This window comes from Aotus nancymaae, unplaced genomic scaffold, assembly GCF_030222135.1.
Source record: "Aotus nancymaae isolate 86718 unplaced genomic scaffold, 86718_ANA_hifiasm-v0.15.2.pri h1tg000033l, whole genome shotgun sequence".
Classification (NCBI taxonomy): Eukaryota; Metazoa; Chordata; class Mammalia; order Primates; family Aotidae; genus Aotus; species Aotus nancymaae.
This window is the reverse complement of record NW_026988447.1, coordinates 64,580,889-64,603,564: the sequence shown is the minus strand read 5'-3', so window position 1 is coordinate 64,603,564 and position 22,676 is coordinate 64,580,889. Positions and strand designations below refer to the sequence as shown.

General features: G+C 37.6%; 1 protein-coding gene across 9 annotated transcripts in view; it reads right to left on the bottom strand.

Annotated features, from left to right (window-relative positions):
• Positions 1-2,564: 2,564 nt before the first annotated feature.
• The window catches only part of EMCN (endomucin), a 113,999-nt gene continuing 93,887 nt past the window's right edge, over positions 2,565-22,676 (bottom strand). For 2 of the 9 annotated variants that reach the window (XM_064384056.1, XM_064384057.1), the window contains 5 exons: positions 21,589-21,684; positions 17,183-17,207; positions 15,948-16,009; positions 10,419-10,492; positions 4,869-9,242 (listed from right to left, as the gene is read on the bottom strand). In XM_064384056.1, coding sequence (XP_064240126.1) covers positions 10,458-10,492; positions 15,948-16,009; positions 17,183-17,207; positions 21,589-21,684 — 218 coding nt within the window. In that variant the 3' untranslated portion in view covers positions 4,869-9,242; positions 10,419-10,457. Of the gene's footprint in view, positions 3,959-4,868; positions 9,243-9,352; positions 9,871-10,418; positions 10,493-15,947; positions 16,010-17,182; positions 17,208-21,588; positions 21,685-22,676 lie in introns of those variants that run through there. The other 7 variants (XM_012436547.2, XM_012436546.2, XM_012436545.2 and 4 more) reach the window with 7 other exon arrangements.

The following is a 22,676-nucleotide window of genomic DNA, read 5'->3' as shown; positions in this document are numbered from 1 at the left end:
TTGGTCAGACTCGAAAACACTTAAACAGTTCTTGGAAGCTTTAAAATTATTCTTGGTGACCTTGATTTTGGTAGAATCTCTGACTTCAAATTCAGGAATGTAATATTGATGGCAAGATTAATATTTTCCCTCATTTATCAAAAGTTTTTCTTTAAAAAGTATTTAGAAAAGAAAACAAGTATATTCAAGCCAAAAAGACAAATTCTCTAGAAATAGGGGCAGGGTATACTCATTTACTGAAACATGAAAAGTCCTGTGTATGGAGAGATTTTAAAGAAAAGATCAAGGGAGAATCCATCACAAATTCTCTATTAAGAAGACACAGTATAGGTTTAATTAATCACAATGATGGATATCTTTAACATTAGGCAATAATTGACAGTTTCATAGTAGTGAGAATATAGTCACTCAAAAGACAACTTTTAAAGGTTATATTCTGTTTTCTTTTCAGAATCTCATAAAATCTTGAATCACCACAAGTAGAACTCAACAGAGAATAATCAGGCAAAAAAATCAGGCAGGTTCATCGTTGAAGGTTTGAGTATGTCCTCGGCTGATATTCATAAATTTAAATATGGCAGGTAGACAAGAAATAGCACAGATTTGTCAACCATATGTAATAGAATAGTTCAGCTCAACAAGGGGAATTCAGAATTCTCTCTCTGCTGGCTGAGCCTGTGTGTGTCAGCCAACAACGTCCACTTAGTCTCAGGTGACAACGGTGCCAGTTAGTTAGCTTTCGTTTATGTTTCGACTATTGATAGACTTAAATTATATTCAAATTGTCATGCAGAACAAACACATAGAAAGTCTTGCCTTTGATCTCAATACAGGCACTTCTTTGTTGCAATGGCGTTTGAACTGTATATCAGAATAACACACTTATAATAAGCCAGGCATAAAAAGTAATTATCTAAATCAGATAATTAAAAACCATCTGATTAATGATAATTTTGGCTTGAAAACAAATTATCTCAACAGAAATTTAAGTTAGTTTACAAAAATACAGATCTTATCTTTGAGGTTGATATAAAATGCCATGGACATCTCTGTAAACGTTTCAATCCTCCTTTGACCTTTCTGAAAGATTTACTTCTGTAGTTGTTAGATTAGTGCATATTCTTTGTGTGCACTTCCTGAACTGAATAAATGTTATTCTTTTCTGACCATGAACATTTTCCCCTCTTCCTGATTCTTGTAAACTCTTTTCTAACAATGCTCATGAAATGTAGAGAAAATGGTTTCTCTAGTATCCAAAATAACATATTACTTGTAATTTAAATTGCCTAAGAGTTCGCTTGTTGGCGATACGCTGTATGGTAACATGCCTTTTGCTGAAGAGCTCAGTAAACCATCTAGGGGTGCTGGGACTTCCTTTTTTTATCCCCTTTTTCTTTTCTTTGATTTTTTTTTTTTTTTTTTTTTTTGAGATTGAGTCTTACTCTGTCACCAGGTTAATTTTTGTATTTTTGGTAGAGATGGGGTTTCAACATGTTGGCCACACTGGCCTCAAACTTCGATATTTTTTTTTTTTTTCTGAAAACAAATGCTCTCTGATTGGTATGCTCTAGTCACTGGCTCACCACTTAAAGACTTCTAGGTTAGAATTAAGCATGGGCACAGCAGCTCAAAGCGGAAACATACATAGTGAAGATCCTTGCCTTTTTCTCTCCTCTCTTCCTTTCTTTTTTTGTTTTTCTACTTCTTATCCATCTCAAAGAGACACCAGTGAGAAATGTAGATATGCTCATGCTTACTTGCTGTCCTTGGTTATAAATAGTCCAAACATCAAGAAGCTAAAATCGAGATGATTATATAACTCCTAAAGATGGAAGTTGTCAAGTACATTACACAAGACAAGTTTTAAAAAGCTATTTTAAATACAAGATTCTATCTCCACCAAACTGCCCTCAGATCACTAAGATAATTTAGCATCAAAATCAGCTTAGATAATCATAGGTTGAAGAGCTGCCACCAGCAGCTCCTTAGTTCCAAAGCTTTCCAAAAAATCTCAACCAGCTTCACACTTTGATCTCATGTGTCAAAAAGTGGTCATGTTTGATCTGTTAGCTTTTAACAGAAGAGTTTGCTCCTGATGGAGTGGCAGCTATAATCATATGGTATTTTTAGAGAAGTGATACACTGAAAAATAGTATCATAATTATGTATTTGTAAAGTGTTGCTTTTCTACAAACTGGAGGTTTAGCAATGATTGCCAGAACAAATAATTACATTTCTAAAAGAAATAAAAAATGCATGGAGATAATATCAATCAAATGAGTTAATGAAAAATCATGATCTTATTATCTCAATGAATGCAGTGTAGTGTTATAAATGCCTTTACACTCACATCTTCATCACATAGTATGAACGACAAATGGAAAGACTAAAGAATTGGTAAATCACTGTCCCCCTAACAGACTCTGATATGTGAATCCTATGTCCGTTTCCCATTTACTACAGATGTGTTTCATTAGTGAGTTTATATATTCTAACAATCCATCCAAAAATATTCATAATTATGGGAAGACAATACCATTGCCATTTTCACAGTCATGTTGTGGTATTTTTAGTGTATTGAGTACAGTAATTATTTATTAAAATAACACACAAAAACAGGAATAAAATACTTATATGTACAAAATAGCATGGTATGATTTCTACCTAATATTTAATAATACACATGCAAATTTTCCCTGCATTAACATAGTGGTAAACAATAAATACAAACAGTAGTAAATATAAGAAAACCAAGAAAAGTCTTCAAGGATAAAAATGCTTGGCCCTGAAAACTTTAAACTTCAAGGAAAGGCATGCCTCTCAGTGAGCCTGCCTCCTGGGCTGTCAATTCACTGCTCACAAATCACCCTCCTAAAATTCCTTTTCCTAGGAATGCGCCTATAAATGTAGTAATGTAATTTTTAAATGTCAGAGGACAGGAAAGGCCCAGGGCTCCTTTTGATTCCATCAAATTATTGCAAATGAGCTGGACATCACTTTACTGGGATAGACAACTGGTATAGGCCAGCAGCAGGTATGGAAGTCGAGATTGATTCTGCAGGACTTTCTCCTTCTTCACCCTGGGAGCATAGAAGCTGAAGATTAAGCCTGTGAGTAACAAAAACAACAGCAAAGTTCAGCTTCCAAGAAAAGGAAGAAGAAATAGAGATGCTGGGGGTCCATCTCAGTAAGAAACGGTTGTCACTAGCTCAGTTTTTTCCACCTAGTAGACTCACTTGACGGTCTCTCAAGCACTTCAAACTTGACACACCCGGAAAGAAAAGCGCCCTGTTCTTCCCACACCTATTCCCCTCACTCCATAATCTCAGTCTTTGCTGTTTCCTCCACGATGCATTCAGGCACCCGGGCCGGAAGTGCGGGCACTGCCTACAGTTTTCTTCTTCCTCATTCCCCATTGGCCACATCCAGTTAATCGCCACATCATGAAACTTTCACCCTCCAGACATTTTTCTCTATTCTACTCTGCCCCTTCGACTTCCTCCCTGCTGCAGCTCCCTAGCTCAAGCCTTTGTCTTTTTCCAGTGGAATACTGCAATAGCCGATGACTTCTCTGCTTCTGGCCTTGCTCTTCTTGAATGAGTCTTCCACATTAAACACACACTGGTGTATATCAAGCACAAATCTCATATTTATCTTCCAATTAAAGTCTTTAACTTTACCCCATCACTAATGGGATACGGTTCAAGATCTGTTGCTTGGGGTGACAATGTGAGTGAGTAAGAAATTGATGGGCAACTTTCAAGCTTTGCTGCTATCTACTCATCAGGGTGAAGAATGAATAGGCAATTTGCCACTTCTTCCCAGGAAAGATAGCCAGGCCTTTGGTTTAGTATTTTACAGTTTTCTTTGCAGTGTAGAAACAACTTTGTGTTGGTCTAAAAAAGAGTGAGAGATGGAGACTTCTGTGTCCCAAGTAGGAAAAGGGCTGTAGCTCAACCTGGAAAAGATGAGATGGTGTTGTGTTGCTGAGGGCGGTGCTGGTAGTTTGCTAGGGTCTGGGGAGAGCATGATATCGTGTGTGTGGTAAGGTGTGGGGAGTGGTACTAGTGGTGGAGACCTGTAACCAGCTCTTTCCTGGTTTGGTTGGTGAAGGCAAGTCCTTTGATGGGGATGACTGAACTGTTGCTTTACATGAGGGAAAGTTGGACATTGGCTGCCGTGGCCTGGGGTAGCAGCCACAAGTATCCATGTCAAGTCTTAGGATACGGAAAGGATTGTACAAGAGAATATCCGTGACTTCCTCCCAGAGCACTTGTGGTTGATAGGTGGTCGAGCACGTGCCAGAGCACGGCGTAAGTACCACGATTAGAAGGATGATTGCAGACAAGGTATCTCCCTCAATTACTGAACTAGTTTTCTAGGCGTATTTTATATCCAAGGTCAAGCGAGGGGTTCTCAAGTGATAAATGACTTCTTTTTAAAATTTTTTTTTCTTTTTTCTTAACTTTTATTTTAGGTTCAGGGGTATATGCATAGGTTTGTTGTATAGGCAAACTGCACGTCACAGGATTTGTTGTACAGATTATTTTGTTACCCATGTCATAAGCATAGTACCTGATAGATAGTTTTTTGATCCTCGCCCTCCTCCCACCCTCTAACCTCAAGAAAGCCCCAGCGTCTGTTGTTCCCTTCTTTGTGGATAAAGGACTTTTTGATGTCATTAGTGAATGAAGAGAGTTAGTGCCTCGTTCCAGCCTCGTGAAGTCCTTCATGGTTTACTCTGGGAAACAAGGCTTCCTTATGATCTAGTGCTCTCTACTACTTGAGCCTTGTTTCCCAGCCAGGCTGCTATTGAATTAGATTCTCTAGGCCAGCGCTTCTCAAACTATCTATAGTGAAGGACAATGTTGGTTTCTAACAACATTTAATCAGCAATAAACAGACTTTTAAAAAAAATACAATAATGTAGATTGAATGTTGCAGCAGTATCAGATCACTATAACAATTTTTAAAGTTTTATCATTTCTTTCATATACTATGCAGTGTCACAGTTCTTTTCTTCTTTGTACATGCTATTTCCTGTGCCTGGAAAATCTTTCCTCTCTTCACCTAGGCCACTTTTTTTCTCATTCTGTAAGTCTGAGCTCAAATACCAACTCTAAGAAATGTGTCACTAAACTTCACGGTATTATGTCTGTCTTTACATAACACTATGTTGTTTATCATCTTATACTAAAATTATTTTCCTTATGTGTTTTTCTCTCCACTTCTATAAGCTCCTTGAGAACTGCAACCATGACAAGCTCTCTTTATACCTGAACTAGTACTTGATGAGGGGTAAGGTCTCAGTCACTTTTTGTTCAACTGAGTCATACTCCCCCATAGATGAGTTTCAAGTGAAGTCAAGAGTTTGTAGCATAGTTCAACTGGTAAACATCTGAATTTGTGCTAATAGGATAATGCTCATGATTGATATTGTTTTGATTATTTTCTCAAAGATCAGCAACCTAAATAACAAACTGTAATTTCATCAGCATGCACTTCATGTTGACAATCTTTCTCAAAAAACAAATCTTACTTCATTAGTGATTTCTTTACGTCTATTCCAATATTAGTCTTTGCTTTTTTTTCCACATTATAATCCTTCTAAAATTAGTGTGTTGGCTTCAATAATAACGATAAAGGATTGAATAGTCACTGAATCTGTCACAACCTAAAATGTAATATATTTTTGATTTTTATAATGAATAAATGACTATTTTATAGTAATAGTTCATAATAGGTTTCTTTAACACTACTGACAGCAATTTATAAACAAAGAATCAGAATGGCCATAAGAGAAAAGATCATTTTGTCCTGATTTTATAGATGTGGAACCACGTGCAGAGCATTATTAAGAAAGTCATTCAGAGTTACAGAGCACAGTCATAATACACCGTTGGCCTTCTGGATCTGTGGGTTCTGTGTCCACAAATTCAACCAACTGTGAATTAAAAATATTCAAAACCAGTAAAAATTAACAATACATTTTTAAAAATACAAATAAAAACATAGTATAACAACTAGTTATATAGCGTTTACATTGTATTAGGTATTACAGGTAATCTAGAGATGATTTAAAGTACTACATGAGAGAATTTGTGCAGGTTATATGCAAATACTGTACAATCTTATATCAGGGACTTGAGCAACCACAGATTTTGGTATCTCCAGGGCTTTTAAATCAATCTTCCTCCTCCATGGATACAGAAAGACAACTGTAAATCTCCTTTTTAATGATGTTTTCCTTTTAGCTTGTGCTATTTCGTTTTAAAATGAAAGACAAATAATTGGTAAACATGTTAAGCTCTTCTGGAAGTTCACAAAGATACTCTTAGATTATCAGGGTGCATTTAGAAAGTTACAGAAACATCAGGGAATTGTACCTTGGAGAAAAGCAGAAACGGCTGACAACACCACCATTGCTGAGGGGCTGTGGGGACAAATGGTCATAAGAGCCGCAGGCCTTTCTAACGCTCCAGTTCTTCACTTGCCTGAACTCCCTCCACTCTTCAGCCTTCCAAGGGGTTTTGGGACAGAAAGAAGATGAGGCCTCCTGGTGAGGGGGCAAGCGGGCAGCAGCAGATTCCTCCTTGACAGCGGCACAGAGTTGGTCATGGAACAGTTAAATGGCTGTCTGTTCAATTCTAAAATTCTTATTTTTCCCATTTAATTTTACATCTTAGACATGTTTTCATGTTATTAAAAATTATTTTGAGAATTATTTGTACTCATAGTATAATGTCATTGGGCAGAGTATAATTTACTTTATACTTTCCATATCATTAAACATTTAAGCTGTTTCTACATGTTTGCTGCCACTCTTGTGTATGATTTCATGCTCCCACGAGGTAAAGCTTTGCAGAAGGCAAGGTTCATAGCTCATAAATGTCCCACAATTCCTGTCCGCCCTGCCGAATCACATTAAACATAATGCTGTGGAGAACATTGATGATCAATGTAAGAGGCAACAAGCATTAAATATATCTAGAATCTTGTTTGGGGATGGAAAATTTTAACATAAGTGATTATTTCTGCATTACTGTTTGTTATTGCATCAGGGTTCAAGACTTTTTAACTTCTTTCTCTAAATCTTCTAGGTTTGATGAATTCATTTCTATTTATTCTGAATCTCCAAGTCGATATCTAATTTCCAGTTGACAACCTAGACAGTAGTTACTCATTGGTTATTAAATTCAAAGTGCAGCGATAGAAATAAGTCAAAGAAAAAAGTGAGACAGACAATAGAATTGACAGATGCCAAACTTGTTTCTTCCCGTTATGTTCTGATCTTTACTCTTCAGAACACTGTTATGTAATTCCAAAATTACAAAGAGGAGCAACAGAATTTATTTAGCTCTTCAAATCAAAAGCCTTGAAATCTAAGGCTAGGAATATTTTTTAAAGAAGTACAAAAATGGAAAGGAATGGGAGTTGAACAAAAATTACTTTTATTAAGTGGTTTGAAGGTCGACACTGTTTCTTGCCTTCTATACACCTTTTCTTTCTTTTTTTCCAACTGCAGACTTGCTTTCTCCAAGTTGGACAATTAGTTACTAATATTTGAGCATTTTGGTAATTTAGAAAACAACCCTTTACTAGCCACTGGGTTGCAAAGCAAGCATAGCAGATATGGAAGGAAGCTGTTCATATATCAGCTAGGGCTGGACAACATATCTCACCCTCAGCTTCTCAAACTTTGCACCTCAAAGCATCCGTTGCATAGAATCGGCAAACTTCCAGATTCCATTTTTTTTTCTTTCAACCTTTTTAGTTTCAAGGGGTATATCTGCAGATTGGTTACATGGGTAATTGCATGTCATAGTGGTTTGATGTACAGACAATTTTGTCACCCAGGTAATTTGCATAACACCAAATTGGTAGTTTTTCAATACCCACTCTCATCCCACCCTCCTTCAAGTAGTCCCTGGTGTCTACTGTTCCCTTCTTTGTGCCTGTGTGCATTCAGAACTTGACACTCACAAATGAGAAGATGCAGAATCTGGTTTTCTGTTCTTCAGTTACTTCACCTAGAATAACAGACTCCAGGTTCATCCACATTGTTGCAAAGGAAATAATCTGGCTCTTTTATATGGCTGCATAGTCTTCCCTGGTGTATCACATTGTCTTTATCTAGTCCATGGCTGATGGGCATCTAGGTTCACTCCACATCTTTCTTATTGTGAGTAGTGCTGTGATGAACATACATGTGCATGTGATTTTATAGTATAACAATTTGCATTCCTTTGGCCTATATCTAGTAATGTGACTGCTGGGTTGAATGGTAGTTCTATTTTAAGTTCTTTGAGAAATCTCCAGACTGCTTCCATAGTGGTTGAACTCATTTACATTCCCACCAGCAGTGTATGAGCGTTCCCTTCTCTCTATAACCTGGCCAGCATCTGTGGCTTCTTGACATTTTACTGATTGCATTCTGACTGATATGAGATGGCATCTCACTGTGGTTTTGATTTGCATTTCCCAAATGATTAGTGATATTGGGCATTTTTGCATATGCTTGTTGGCCCTGTGTATGTTTTCTTTTGAGAAGTGTGTGTTCATGTCCTTTGCCTATTTTTTTTTTTTTTTTTTTTTGAGACGGAGTTTCGCTCTCGTTACCCAGGCTGGAGTACAATGGTGCGATCTCGGCTCACCGCAACCTCCGCCTCCTGGGTTCAGGCAATTCTCCTGCCTCAGCCTCCCGAGTAGCTGGGATTACAGGCACGTGCCACCGTGCCCAGCTATTTTTTTTGTATTTTTAGTAGAGACGGGGTTTCACCATGTTGGCCAGGATGGCCTTGATCTCGTGACCTCGTGATCCACCCGCCTCGGCCTCCCAAAGTGCTGGGATTACAGGCGTGAGCCACCGCGCCCAGCCCCTTTGCCCATTTTTTAATGGGATTGTTTGGTTTTTGCTCAATGATTTGTTTAAATTCCTTGTAGATTCTGGGTATTATACCTTTGTCAGATGCATAGTTTGTGAATATTTTCTCCAATTCTGTAAGTCATCTGTTTACTCTGCTGACAGGGGAAGGCAGTCTTGCCTCTTTTCCACAGGGCACTGCAGCATTCTGGAGGTGCACAAACTCCGGGATTCCTAATCCATCCCTAATTGCTGGCTAGAGAGAGAGAAAATTCTGATACTGACACATGTTTGAATGGCACTCCTCTGTCTCTGTCTTCTGCTACTGGCCAGACAAGCACAGCAGGTACCATTTATTCAGCAAGAAATTGCTAAGTGTCTGTAACAGCACAATGTTAGTAGTTAGACGGTAGACACAGGCCGTGAATACAACAGCATTTCTCACCGTAGACACTTCACCTGGAATGACTACCGCTGTGGGCCGGCCAATTCTGGGCATGCATTTATTTATTTGATTTGATTTTTTATTGTTACCTACGAAAGGGTAGATTCTTCTGCATGTTCTATAAAACATCACAAACTAATTATGACAACACTTAATCGATACTTCTTGTAACAATTAAATGAAAGTCAGAGGAGCATTTCCTTATTCACTATAGGAAAGTAAAAGGCAATTCCATACCAACTGGGACAGTTAATTCCAAAGCAGGTTTAACATTGGCCTGAGCTGTTTTACTAAAATAAGAAATGTGCCTGCCTTGAGCTGACTCTTGGTCATGACATGGAACATACTTTTGAGAAATTTCCATTTTTATTGATTCACAATTATTGTAGTAAGATTAATCACTTGTATCAATCATTTTGTCAAGATATCTGGAAGGCTCTGTCGCTTGGCTGGTTACACAGCAGGAATATGTCTGCATGACCAACTGAGTTAAAGGTAACCTGGCTGATACTGAATTCTAGGTCATCTTGTTGGAGGTGTTTTTTCCACACATCCATGGTTTCTGGACCCAGAGAGAAAACGAATTCTAGTAAGGTCCTTACAGAGAGAGGGCAATTGGACCCTTCACCTAGCATCTCTGAACCCATTTCCCTGAGCCAGCCTATGGCCGTGATACACATCTTTACTTTAGTAAAGTTTCTAGATTTTATCATTTTCCTGCAATAAACTGCAAATTTGCAAGCATCGTCGCTTGGAACCTGCAATCTTCGTTAGCAACAAAAGCCTGTCTGATTTCCACAGTTAGTGGGTGCTTATTGACCTAGATAGGCTGACTGAGTTTACAAGGAGACGTGATCAACAGGCAGAGCAAAGCGTATCATTGCTTCGATAGGCGAGACTACTGGACACATTGGCTACAACTACCAAGTCGTTCAGTTTTTGGCAATTTTTTTTTAGAGTTTGTTTTTAGACAAAGAGACAATGATGGTTGCACTGACACAAAACATTAACTTTTCAGCTTTTGAAATTCTTTAAAAATAATGTAAGCTGCAGCAGGGTAATAAAACAGATATTAATGAATGTGTCTGTAAATGAAATTGGGAAACTTACATAATTATTGCCTAGGTGTGGGGAGGTTCCCTCGAGCTGTCAGTTCTTGCTTTTTCCTTGTGCAGAGTGCTCACCTGAGAACAGAAGACATGTTTTGATCTATAAGCTCAGAGACCAAGTAAGGATGAAAATAAAGTTTCCTAGTTTGTTTTCTGTTTTTCAAGGAAAGTTTTATTCTCCTGCAAGAATATCATTAGAGCCACAGTTTGCCTCTTGGTATTGTCTGGAAATCAATCACCAAATATAAGAGATCTTCCCAGCCATCATCTGTTTTCACTCCAAAGTAGAAATATGAAGTCCTGGGTGGGGCAGGTCAGAGGGGAGTGGGGGCCAGAGATGTAAGCTGGGAGATGATAGCATCAGAGAACCCTGGGGAGTAAGTATTGATTTTTGCTTGTTACATGAGCTGGCTCTGCCTAAGCAAGTCCATATCATATATTTAAAGTGCCATTTTATCACAGGAAGACATTTAGTGTCCTTCTGTTTAAATAATTCAGTGAGGGTTTTGTGAAAATGAATTTATAGGCCAATATGAACACTTGGGTGAGGTACAGAGCAGCACGGGTGCCATTACTTAAAATCCAAGTGCTATACCACCATCCAGTATACAGAGAAATATTAATCTAAAAAGAAGGCAAGCTGAGAGGCCCCAAGTATTTTTTTACATGCCACTGGATTCGTGGCCAGTGTATTTTGCATTCTTTGTGTCCTTCAGGTAGAATCGAGTATCAACATCAGTCTCACAATATAAAAGAAATATAAATTAAAATCTCCAGCTTTTAGAGTAAATCTCATCATTTTGCTCCAGCTTTTATCTGCCAGTTGTTAGGAAATCTGTCCTCTGGGGACTCTGAGGATGTCATCTGTTACTTGTACCATCATGGCAATAATAAGTGGTGTCACAGGCCCCTGAGAAGAGCCAACTGTGGACTCGTCTTCAAGAGCTCCTTGGGTTCTAGGCTCTGAGAAATGTCGGGTGCAGTGCTGCAGTGCCCTCAGCCCCTGTTCCAACGTAATCTTTTGCTAACTATTGTTCATTTTGCAAAAGACACAGCACCTGCTTGGAACTCACGGCTATGAAGTATTAGAATGAAAATTAAATAAAATAAATATTGATTCTCCCGCTAGAATCTGCCAGAAGTCATGTAAAGCAAGTCATTGAAAATCTTACAACTCCTACTATTCCTCCTCAAGGTCTGTCTAATTGACAGACTAGAAATTTTCAGAAAGATTTAATAACGATATGATATCACTAACAAGAATAACGATATTCAGAGTAAAGGCAAACAAAACACACACATATCCAGTGAAAAAAAAATTCCAGAAAGAAATATATCAAATGCCAATAGTGATTGTATGAAGGTTGCTTCATGCGTAGTTTTAAATTCTTTTTTATTCTCTTTTTTTTTCTATTTTTCATTATGCATAATGTGGTCAAATATTAAAATGGTAGTTTCAGCCATGAAGAATATTATAAGGCAGTAATATCTGTTAATTTGCCAAATTATCAACATGTTAAGCTGTGGGAAAGACCACTTACAGTTGAAACAGTCAAGGGAACTTTGGTGGAAATGCAGAGAATGAGACAAACATTGAAGGGCTGAGGACAGAAGATGACTCTACATATGGCTTTATACATCTGTGAATGTTTTGTTCATTTTTACACTTTGGTTCGTTTTTTGTTGTTAATGAACTTTTGTAAAAATAAATAAGCAAAATAGATGACTATGCACTTAATGAGTAATTGACATTAGCATACTAATTGGTGTGCTAATGACATAATATGTAATTACCATAAGAATGGGAAGTATAGGTGACAAAGTAGAGCAAGAGACTGTGCCTTCCTTCAAGAATGCTGGGTTCAGAGAGAGAGACAGGGGACAGGGAAGGGAATGAATGAAGTCTGGGAAATATGCATTGTTATTGCATATCAAGTGCTTTCAAAACTGAGCTAGAGAAAGCTAGCACATCATGGAAGGTGTTGCAGACATGCTAAGGTGTTTGAACTTAATCTTAGGTTATTACTTATCAGCGTCTTCTAAGCAGAGGAATATTCTAATGAATTCAGATCTGATTTTTCCTACTCTGAATGATTCAAAATCAACTGATGCTTTGAAGCTAAGTTTAGTGATTCAATTTTTTCTTCTGCCACAGAGTAATATATTTCTAATTTCAAAATTTATATAACCTGACATATTAAAAGTGAAATGATGTATATTAACTTTCTGAGATGATATAAATAAGAATCACGTTTAAAATGCATGCCACACGTACATTTTTTAGTCAATCGTGTTGAAGTTTAACCTGACAAGATCACTTCCTAAAGCCTAGGAGCAGCCTGTATATTCTAATAAAGGACTCCTTGATCTGCCCCATTTGATGCTCATTTTTTTTTCCTGAAAACATCTTCTTGTTATACCCTAGTAAGCTTTCCCTTTTACATTTAAGAGAGTTCCGAATTTAAACATGTATGAGTTACAATTTTAGCAGAAGACCTTGTTCAACAAAGCACATATTTAAAGGAAGCAGGGAATGTGGATGGATGAACATCAGCCGCATTATATATTCCATGACCTAATTGGAAAAGAGGGATTTGGGGTCAAAGAACTCTCTTCCCAGGAGAAAATCACCAGAATTTTAACTGTGGCTCATTGAGGCTTCTAGAAAACCAGATGATTTAGCATCCACTGGCATTTTCCCTGAAGGTGGGTTGCTGCAGAGGGCTGTTTCCTTGGAAACATTGTTTATGGGTCTCTACCATGGTAAAACATCCAGGGGTTCTACACTGAAGTAATGACAAATTCAAAGATTTTTCGGTGACCACTGAAGCTCACATTTCATTGTGTTACCCATCTATGTTCATAATGAACACTGTATTTCTTAGGTCTTGAAACAAATAAAGTAAATTGTAACAGTGACCAGTGGTCAGATATTTGTTCTATCAATATTTTTTGTATTTTAAAATTTCTAAAAATTATTATATTGGCAACAGTAGAAAAATTGAGCTAAGCTTGTGAACTTATATCAAACCTAATCATTTAAGTTGTTATTTCTACTTATTTCTTTAGGAAAGATGTCAGTATTTGGCAAGAGAAGTTACTCACATAAAAATAATGTTGGCAATGTAACTTCTCGAGTATAATGAGCATGTTATTATAAAAACAGATATTTGAATAAATCTTGAAAGGCAGTGGGAAGAGATTTGTTTACTAATGTTTGGGGAGCCACCAAGTTCTGTTAATGATAGACTTTAATAAAAACTGTGGTAGTACAAGGAGCATTTGGATGACACTGTATTTTAGGTGATAAATTCTGGACTACTGAAGTCTACTCTGAATCACCAATTTCAGTGTTGCCCTATCACCAAATATTTTTCATGGTAATCATCTGGGTTGACCTTTGAGAGGTTATTTTGCTAAAAGTAATATAATTTCTAAATTGAAGTTGGCAGAAATCAAAGTACCCGAGATTATATCTTATTATTTTCATGATAATATCTCCCCCTTAGACCTGTGACCTGACAAGCTATTTTTGAAGAAAAGGAAGGCAGATGGGCTAAGGGTCTATTTAACAAGCCTGCCGTGGCCTATTGCACTTACTGCTATGGTCACTACAGCAGTGGGAGGCAGCCTACATGGAATTTTTTCCTAGGCTCTAAAGAAGAGTTGCTATTAAATTTGCAACCAAGAAACACAAGGTTCTCTGAGGTTTTCCCCTGCTGGAAGTCTCGATTCGAGGGTCAGTTTTCCCATTTCTTCGGCAGAAATGGGTGGTAGAAAACTACGGGTGGTAGAAAACTACAGGTGGTCCTGATCCCAGTGCCCTCCTCATAAGGAGAACCAGGAGCTTCTACACAGAGCACTTCCAGATGTGTTTAGCACCGTAACTCACCAATTGGAGAGCCAAGGAGACTGCAGGGTGTTTGGAGTACGTGCAATGCCTGCTTTGCAAGCCATAGGCAGGTTCTGAGGATTTTTCTTAATGGAGCAGTCATGCTTAGGGTCTGTCATGTGCTTACTCAGGACTGATTCACATTTAACCTGCTTGACCAAGTTTTTTGCCCTTTTCCCTGACCTGGTGGAATAGGCCTGTGTGTCTTCTAACTACTCTGTGTGTAAATTTTACTCTTTTGCTCCTTTCAGATGGTTCCTCCTGAGAGAAAGGATAGTATGGAAATAAAGGAAATGTTGCATTAAAGAGTGGAAGAGATCCAAGAGCAAAGGAGATCTCCCCTAAAAGAAGTAGCTCATGTGAGGGCTTTCAGCATCTTGTGCAGGCTTCAGATGTTCTTGCTCTTCAACTCTTCTGTCTGCCTGTTGTCATTTGTTCTAATTTAAATTTCTACATGAAATTGAGACCACATTTAGCTTATGATAGTGTGCTCTTGATTTGAGACAATATTTATAGCTTTCTGTTATACAAAATTATTTTGAACAATTAGAAATTTTATAATATAGCTTAGCCCCAATATTCAATTGAGGAATAGGATATTGTAAGTGTATTAATCTAACATGATATTTAAATTAGAGCCACATAGATTTTTTTTTTTTTTTTTTAGATTGAGTCTTGCTCTGTCACCCAGGCTGGAGTGGAGTGGAGTGATCTCAGCTCACTGCAGCCTCTGCCTCCCAGGTTCCAGAGTTTCTCCAGCCTCAGCCTCCTGGGTAGCTGAGCTTACAGGCACATGCCAACATGCCTAGCTCATTTTTTGTTTTTTTAAGTAGAGACAGGGTTTCAACATGTTGGCTGGGCTGGTCTTGAACTCCTGACCTCAGGCAATTGCCCGCCTTGGCCTCCCAAAGTGCTGGGATTATAGGTGTGAGTCACTATGCCCAGCCAGATTATTTTATAAAATTAATAATTGCTTTTAATTGATTTGCTTTTTGATATAAATGATTTGTCTAATCTACTCAAAGAAAAATCTGTGCTTTTTAATTTTGAAAAGCTATCTAGCATCACATTTTTCATTGTTCTTGACGCAAATCCTATCTATATTTTGAGAGACTTTTATAATTCCAATCAAATGAATATACTTAAGAAACTGGGAAAGAAAATCACATTACATCAATAGAATATTATATTTTACCTTTACGGAGAAGCTCAATTATATTTATACAAATGATATAAAACACGATTTACATTTTAACCGATGACCAAATTTTTGCCCTTTTGACCATATGTGACTACATAGCCATTACCAAAAAAGAAACAAAACAACAGCAGTAACTTAAAAGCTTTTTAACAAATTTTGTGTTCTTTCTGCCACTCCTGCAGAACAGGAAATGCCTCTAGCCCTCTATACGTCCACACATCTATGGAAAGCAACCTCTAAAGGCCACGTAGTCCAATAATCTTATCAAAATGGTAAGACTTCTTTCCTTCATGGGAGAATTTTACATTTATTGACAGTAATTGACTATTTCTAAAGAAGTTAGGCTTTTTGGTTATGTTTCACATGAGCAAAATCCAAGGTTATAGTTAGATTCTAAAATAACAAATTTTCATATCATCAACTGCCTGGAAACTTACCAGATTCATGAGAAATAGTCTTAACAGTGAGAAGCTTCACACTCTCTTTATCGGACTGAGGTCTATTTGAAACAGAAAATGTTAAATTAGCACCACAGTAATCAGCATGGTATGTTTGAAAGTACTGTGACACATTGGAAGTACTGTGACACATTGAGACACATTGAAAGTACTGTGACATTGAAGTACTGTGACACAAGCAGAATGATGAAGATACACATGAACATATATACACGTTTCCATGGAAAAACTTTGTCTTTTTATATACAAATACACGTATACTTTTTAGCAATTTTTACTTTTTCTGGAATCAAGCCAATAAATCCCTGCCACTCTGTTATAGTGGTGATTGTCAGATAAATTAAAAACTAATATAAGTTGTGCGAAACGCTTGTCACAAGGTCCACATTGGACGTGTCTCCAATTCTGAATTATAGAGAGAAAGACATAGAAATGTTTCCAAACTTTTTGGGCTTATACTGAATTCTGGAGATACTCCTTTTCATGAATCCTAAGATACTGTAGTACAGTATCTGAACTGCCTATTTTAATCAAGAGTTCTCATCTACCCGAAAGAGTTTCAAACCCTAATTCCTTTCTTTGGACATCTCAGGAGTCTCTATTTCTAAGTCATATAAGTTGTAATGTAGCATTATTATTTCTAAAGTTTACAACCTTATGAAACATAAAAAATGCATATATAAAAGTAGACCACAGATTCATATCAACAAGGAAAACAGGATTTGTTTTGACATGAAAAACAATTCATCATGTCTCTTTGCAGCACTTTGGTTGTTAGAGTTGCCTGGATTGCTAAAATCTGCTTTGTTCATTAATCAAGTCGAAGTAGAATCACCATCTACTTTAAAGGCACTGAGAACCGGCTCAAGGCAGAGGCACAATTTTCCCTGTGATAAACATATTAAAAATTTCGCTGAGAAAGCAATTTCAAAATTCTAGGTATTTTTTCTATGCTATTTTCCCTCATAATTATATTCACTCTTCTAGTTTTCCATTTTATATTTTTATTTCCCAATTTACCACATTAAGATTAAGCATGATCATACATTTGGAATTTCTCTGTTAAATGTAGACAGCTCTGACAAATAGCCAAAAGCCAATACGTAGTGCTTCTACACTTTAGAAAATAATCCAAAAAAGTATGAGTAGAGTAACAATAATTTTCACTATGTAAATGGTAGGGTCTGGGAAAAAGACGCTATGGGCTTACTTACTGATCATTTCCATTTTCTGCTGTGCCTAGGAGAAGAGGGAGTTGGTATTAGAGTTGCAAAGAAGTTGGCTACCAAAAATCTGAGCCCCCCAACTCCCTGACCTGCCACCCACTCTTTTCTACGCAGAGATGTTTCTAAGCCATTTTAAAATCTTTAAATTTCCCCCCGGCAAGCCATTTCCTCTGGTATGGTTAATATTTATCCTGGCATTCATGGGATAATCCTAATTAGGTCAACTCCACTAAACTTAGTTCTGGACTAATCATGATTTTGTAGTTTCATATCACTATGTGGAATTGCTGTTCATTGTTGCCCAATCTCATGGACAACAGAAAATGTCTGTTTATTTCAGTATCTCTGAAAAAATTCCATTAAAAGTATTGAAGTTTTTATACCAGAGAATTGAATTTTTGACTTTCCTTTATATGTTGTTCTTTCCTGGGACACAAATCACTGTGTTTGTGGTGAGCTACAATGTCGATACTATTTCTAATTGCATCTTAAACCCACTGATTCAGCCTCTCAAAAGAGCCCTGCAAAATGTCACAGAGGCTACTAACTGCAACTTATCTTTTCTACTCTTTGCCAGGCTGTTTCACAACTGTCTGATAGAAAACACCTGGGGTTTAGAGTGGGAACTCAGAATGATTCATTCTCCACAAGGACGTGGCCTCTCTAGAGTGAATGTTGGTGATCAAATCTTGCATTAATCTATGGCCAATCAGGCCAACTGTTCACTGTGATTGCATAAGGTCCCCTTTGCTGTGCTCCTTTGCTCTGGTTTTATTCCGTTGCTACTCAGCTTCTGTTTCTTAGATTTCCTCTCATATCTAATCTAAATCTTGTCATTGAATATGCCCTTTGAATATAATTCTCCTGGCTTTGGCTATCCTTGTTCTATAAAGACCTTAACCTCCACTAATATTTTGGCTGCTTCTATTTCTGTCATGTTGGCTAAGACATCCCATCATAACTTTGATCCCTAGGATTGAACCCATGGCACCATATGCTGCTCATCAATTAGACCCAGCCTCATCTTTGTTCCATCACAGCATTTTTTAATTGTTATGTGTCATATACAATATCACCTGTGATGCTAATAGCCCTGTTTTAAAATGTGTTGATTTTTTTAAAAATTATAATTTTTATGGTTACATAGTAGGTGTAGATATTTATGGGGTATCAGGGAGACTTTGATATAGGCATGCAATGTGTAATAACCACATCATGGAAATGGTGTGTCCATCCCCTGAGGCATCCTTTGTGTTACAAACAGTCCAGTTATATTCATTATTTCAAAATGTACCAATAAGTTTATTACCGATGATAGTCACCCTGTTGTGCTATCGAATACTAGGTTTTATCCACACTTTATATATTTTTGTGCCCATTAACCATCTCCGCTTCCCCTCCGTTACCCTTCCCAACTTCTGGTAGCCATCCTGTTGCTGTCTGGCTCTAGCTCTATGAGTTCACTTGTTTTGATTTTTTAGCTTCCAGCATAAGAACAAGCAAAGTTTGTCTTTCTGTGCCTGACTTATTTCACTTAACAATGATGTCCAGTTCCATCCACGTTGTTGCAAATGACAGGATCTCATTATCTTTCATGGCTGAATGGTACATCACTGTATGTAAGTACCACATGTTCTTTATCTAGTCATCTGTTGATGGACACTTAGTTTGCTTCCAAATCTTGGCTATTGTGAACAGTGCTGCAACAAACATGGGAATGCAGGTATTTCTTCAATATAGTGATTTCCTCTGTTAGGCGTATATACCCAGCAGTGGGATTGCTGGATCATATAGTAGCTTTATTTTCAGTTTTTCGGGGAAACTCCAGGCTGCTCTCAATAGTGGTTGTATTAATTTACATTTCCACCCACTATGTACAAGATTTCCCTTTTCTTCGCATCCTCTCCAGCAAAGTGAATTCACATTTTTATATGCCTATTTTAATATTTTTTCCGTAAGAAACTATAGCGATAGTCTCATTAGCAGATAGATGCAAGCCAACAGACTACTTTCTGCATATATGCCATTCTATTTGGTTAAAGCTCAGTCCACTGCCAACCTTGTGCAAATAAGTTTAATTTCATACTGAAATCTCTGATTGATGTTGTCTTCCAAAGAGCAGAATGGGTTTACTAATTTCCTGAACTAGATAGTCTCACTCACAGGCTTGAAGAGTGATTAACCGCAGGTATTTAATGGTGCTAATTTAATGATAACAGTCCTATAAATACTGTCTGAGAAACATAGTTAACAATTACCGAAAAGATTTGGCTAATTGTCCAATTGCCAAACTTGACTTTAAAATACTCATGTCTTCAGAATAACCAACCATAGTGGTAGGAATTTTACACATCCATAGAGGTCTCTTAAATAGAAAATGTCAACTTTTCAAATAACGTATTCTTAAATCTTCCTATGCAAAGTAAATTTTTAGTATAGCATATTTTTACAAATAAATTTAGCACATTAATTTTTTTACCTATTCTATACATGCAACACCACAGGCTTCAATTTGGATTAGCTGATTTCCTTAAAAGACAGGATTGGAAGCTCAGAAACTTACAGAAATTAAACTGCTTTATAAAAATGCTGTTTCCCTTCTGAAAACTGAACAAGGAGGCATATTTCAGACAGTAAGAAGTTTATTCACTGATTCCCAAAGGAAAAGGCATGGATTTGTTTTTACTTTTCATCAAGATCTAAAGTGAACTCTGCTGCTTTGGTCTGCAAGCTTCTCCTCCTACTGTCACGGTCACATTACAACTGTCCCTGCAATGCGTGTCAGTAGGTGGCTTTAAGGATAGCATTCATTAGTGTCCTGGGGGCACACTGTCCATGAGGTAAACAAACAAAGAATGACACAGCTTATGCAACATATAAAAAGAATTGCTTTTTACCTTTTAACAGTTTATGAGACGTAGGTAGAGACTGTGTTAGTGAACATATTTAAAATTAAAGTGACAAAAGATAATTCTATTTACTGTACATTTAACAATGTAACTCACTATGCATGTAGTAAGGGTCTGAAATATAAACAATATGTGACTGGCTTGGAGAGGTTGCCTGACTTTCAGTGGAGGGTAGGCGCGTGGAGAAGTAACTATACTATGGTATGATAAATAACATAACCCAAATCCGTAGGGTTACAATGAAAGGGACAATTCATCCTGCTTGAAGAAGTGGCGTGTTATAAAACACAGTAAATTTGTGTTTGAGCTGAGTCCTAATGGGTAAGTTGGAGATTAGGCGTGTTATGAAAGGTAAGAGGTGTGCCAGACATTTCAGAAGGACATGGATAATGATACTACATTATACGACCAGGGCCGGGTTGTGAAATAAAAAGATAGTTTGGAATTAAGGTAACGTGACAGCTGAGCCTTGGGAGTTGAAGGGATATTTAGGTGAAGGCTGACTACAGAAAAGCCAAAGTTCCTGGAACAGAAAAACGTCTGAATAAAGACTAAAAGAAATCAGAATTTAGTTAACAATAATTTATCAGTATTAGTTCATTAATTGTGACAAACATACCATCAGATCCTAATAAAGGAATAAGGGAGGGCCGGGCGCGGTGGCTCACGCCTGTAATCCCAGCACTTTGGGAGGCCGAGGCGGGTGGATCACGAGGTCAAGAGATCGAGACCATCCTGGTCAACATGGTGAAACCCCATCTCTACTAAAAATACAAAAAATTAGCTGGGCATGGTGGCGCGTGCCTGTAACCCCAGCTACTCAGGAGGCTGAGGCAGGAGAATTGCCTGAACCCAGGAGGCGGAGGTTGCGGTGAGCCGAGATCACGCCATTGCACTCCAGCCTGGGTAACAAGAGCCAAACTCCGTCTCAAAAAAAAAAAAAAAAAAAAAAAAACGGAATAAGGGAAACTAGGCGTGGTGACTCCCTGTACTGTCTTTGCAACTTTCCTGTAACTTTAAATCTATTCTAAAATAGAAAGTATATTTTTAAAAAGAATAAATATAACATGGTCATGGAAGATAACTTTCATTCGGTGTGTCTCCAAGGAGGAAAATTAGTCATAGAACTTTTAAGATTATAGGTCCCTGTGCTGAATTCTTAGCAATCCCTCCCTTTATTCTGCTACATAGAAATGGAGTTAATCTTTACCGTAGACAGAGTATGTCATTTTTATGCCCTCTTCACTACCATGTTCCCCTAACCATATCCCCACATTTGATAATATCTACGAACGGTAGTTAATCCCCACTCTGCAGTTCACTAGCATTCAGTGGGTTTCTGTGTCCTTCGTCCTTCATTTCTGGGATCAGACATTTCATTCCTTTCTATGACTCTTCTCTCCCTTTAAGAATTTAAAATCAAGTTTAAGCTAAGCATATATTCTTTCTTCTTTCAGGAAAACAAAACAAAACACTGTGACCTACCTGGGTCTGACTTCCAGCACACTCGGTACAAACCCACCAAAACAAATACTGAAAGTGTTATTACAATCAAAGCGATGACCACTGGCAAAATAATACCTAAAAAGAATTGGAGACATTGTCAATCAGAGTGGCTACTGAATTTCACAGAGATAGTTCAGTAAGTGAGCAAAAGCGTGAGTGCTTCCTTTCTTCTTTAAACATCATTCTATTAAAAACATTATATTTTAGGCAAAGATTTATCTGAGTCAGGGTTTTGCTCTGGTTGTCATTTTTGACAGAACCACTTGATGTCAGTCTTGTTACCCTTCTGAATCAAAATTCCAATCTGACGAGAGAGTGCCCCCATCTTCCTGGAGACTGAAGAAGTGGGGAGATGAAAGACTGGAGAAGCAGAAGATGTACTCTAGATTATAATTAAACCCACATTCACTCATTACATTTTTTAGTACTTTATAATGAAGTTACTGGGAAAATATATATAACCCAATTGGGATTGCTCTAGTCCTAATGCTGGCTTTCTAAAACACAAATTTCTTTCTATAATAATATCTTAAAACTAGAAAAGGCATAAAATAAGTAGATACCACAGTGAAGATGATTCTTAAAAATAAACATGATTCAGGAGAGATATGTGTATGTGTGTCTGTTTGGGGAATGATGCTGCTGCAGTAACTTAGGGTGAGTTTTTTATATTTGTATTAAGAGGAAGAGTATTTCCTTCCTTCTTTCCTTCCTTCCTTCCTTCCTTCCTTCCTTCCTTCCTTCCTTCCTTCCTTCCCTCCCTCCCTCCTCCCTCCTTCCCTTCTTTCCTCCCTGCCTCCCTCCCCTCTCTCCCCCATTCCTCCCTCCCTCTCTCCTTCCTTCCCTCCTCCCTCCCTCCCTCCTTCCTTCCTTCTTTTCTGATGGTCATTTCCAAGGTTAAAAGTACAGTGATAAAATCAAGAGAGCTGTCACAGACACACAACTAAAGGAAATTAAGATGATATTAGTTTAGCATATCTGTTTGCATACATACTCCTTATATATTTATCAGGGGTAAGAATTATTCTCCAAATTCATCTGTAGGATGGTTTACACGCTTCCATTGT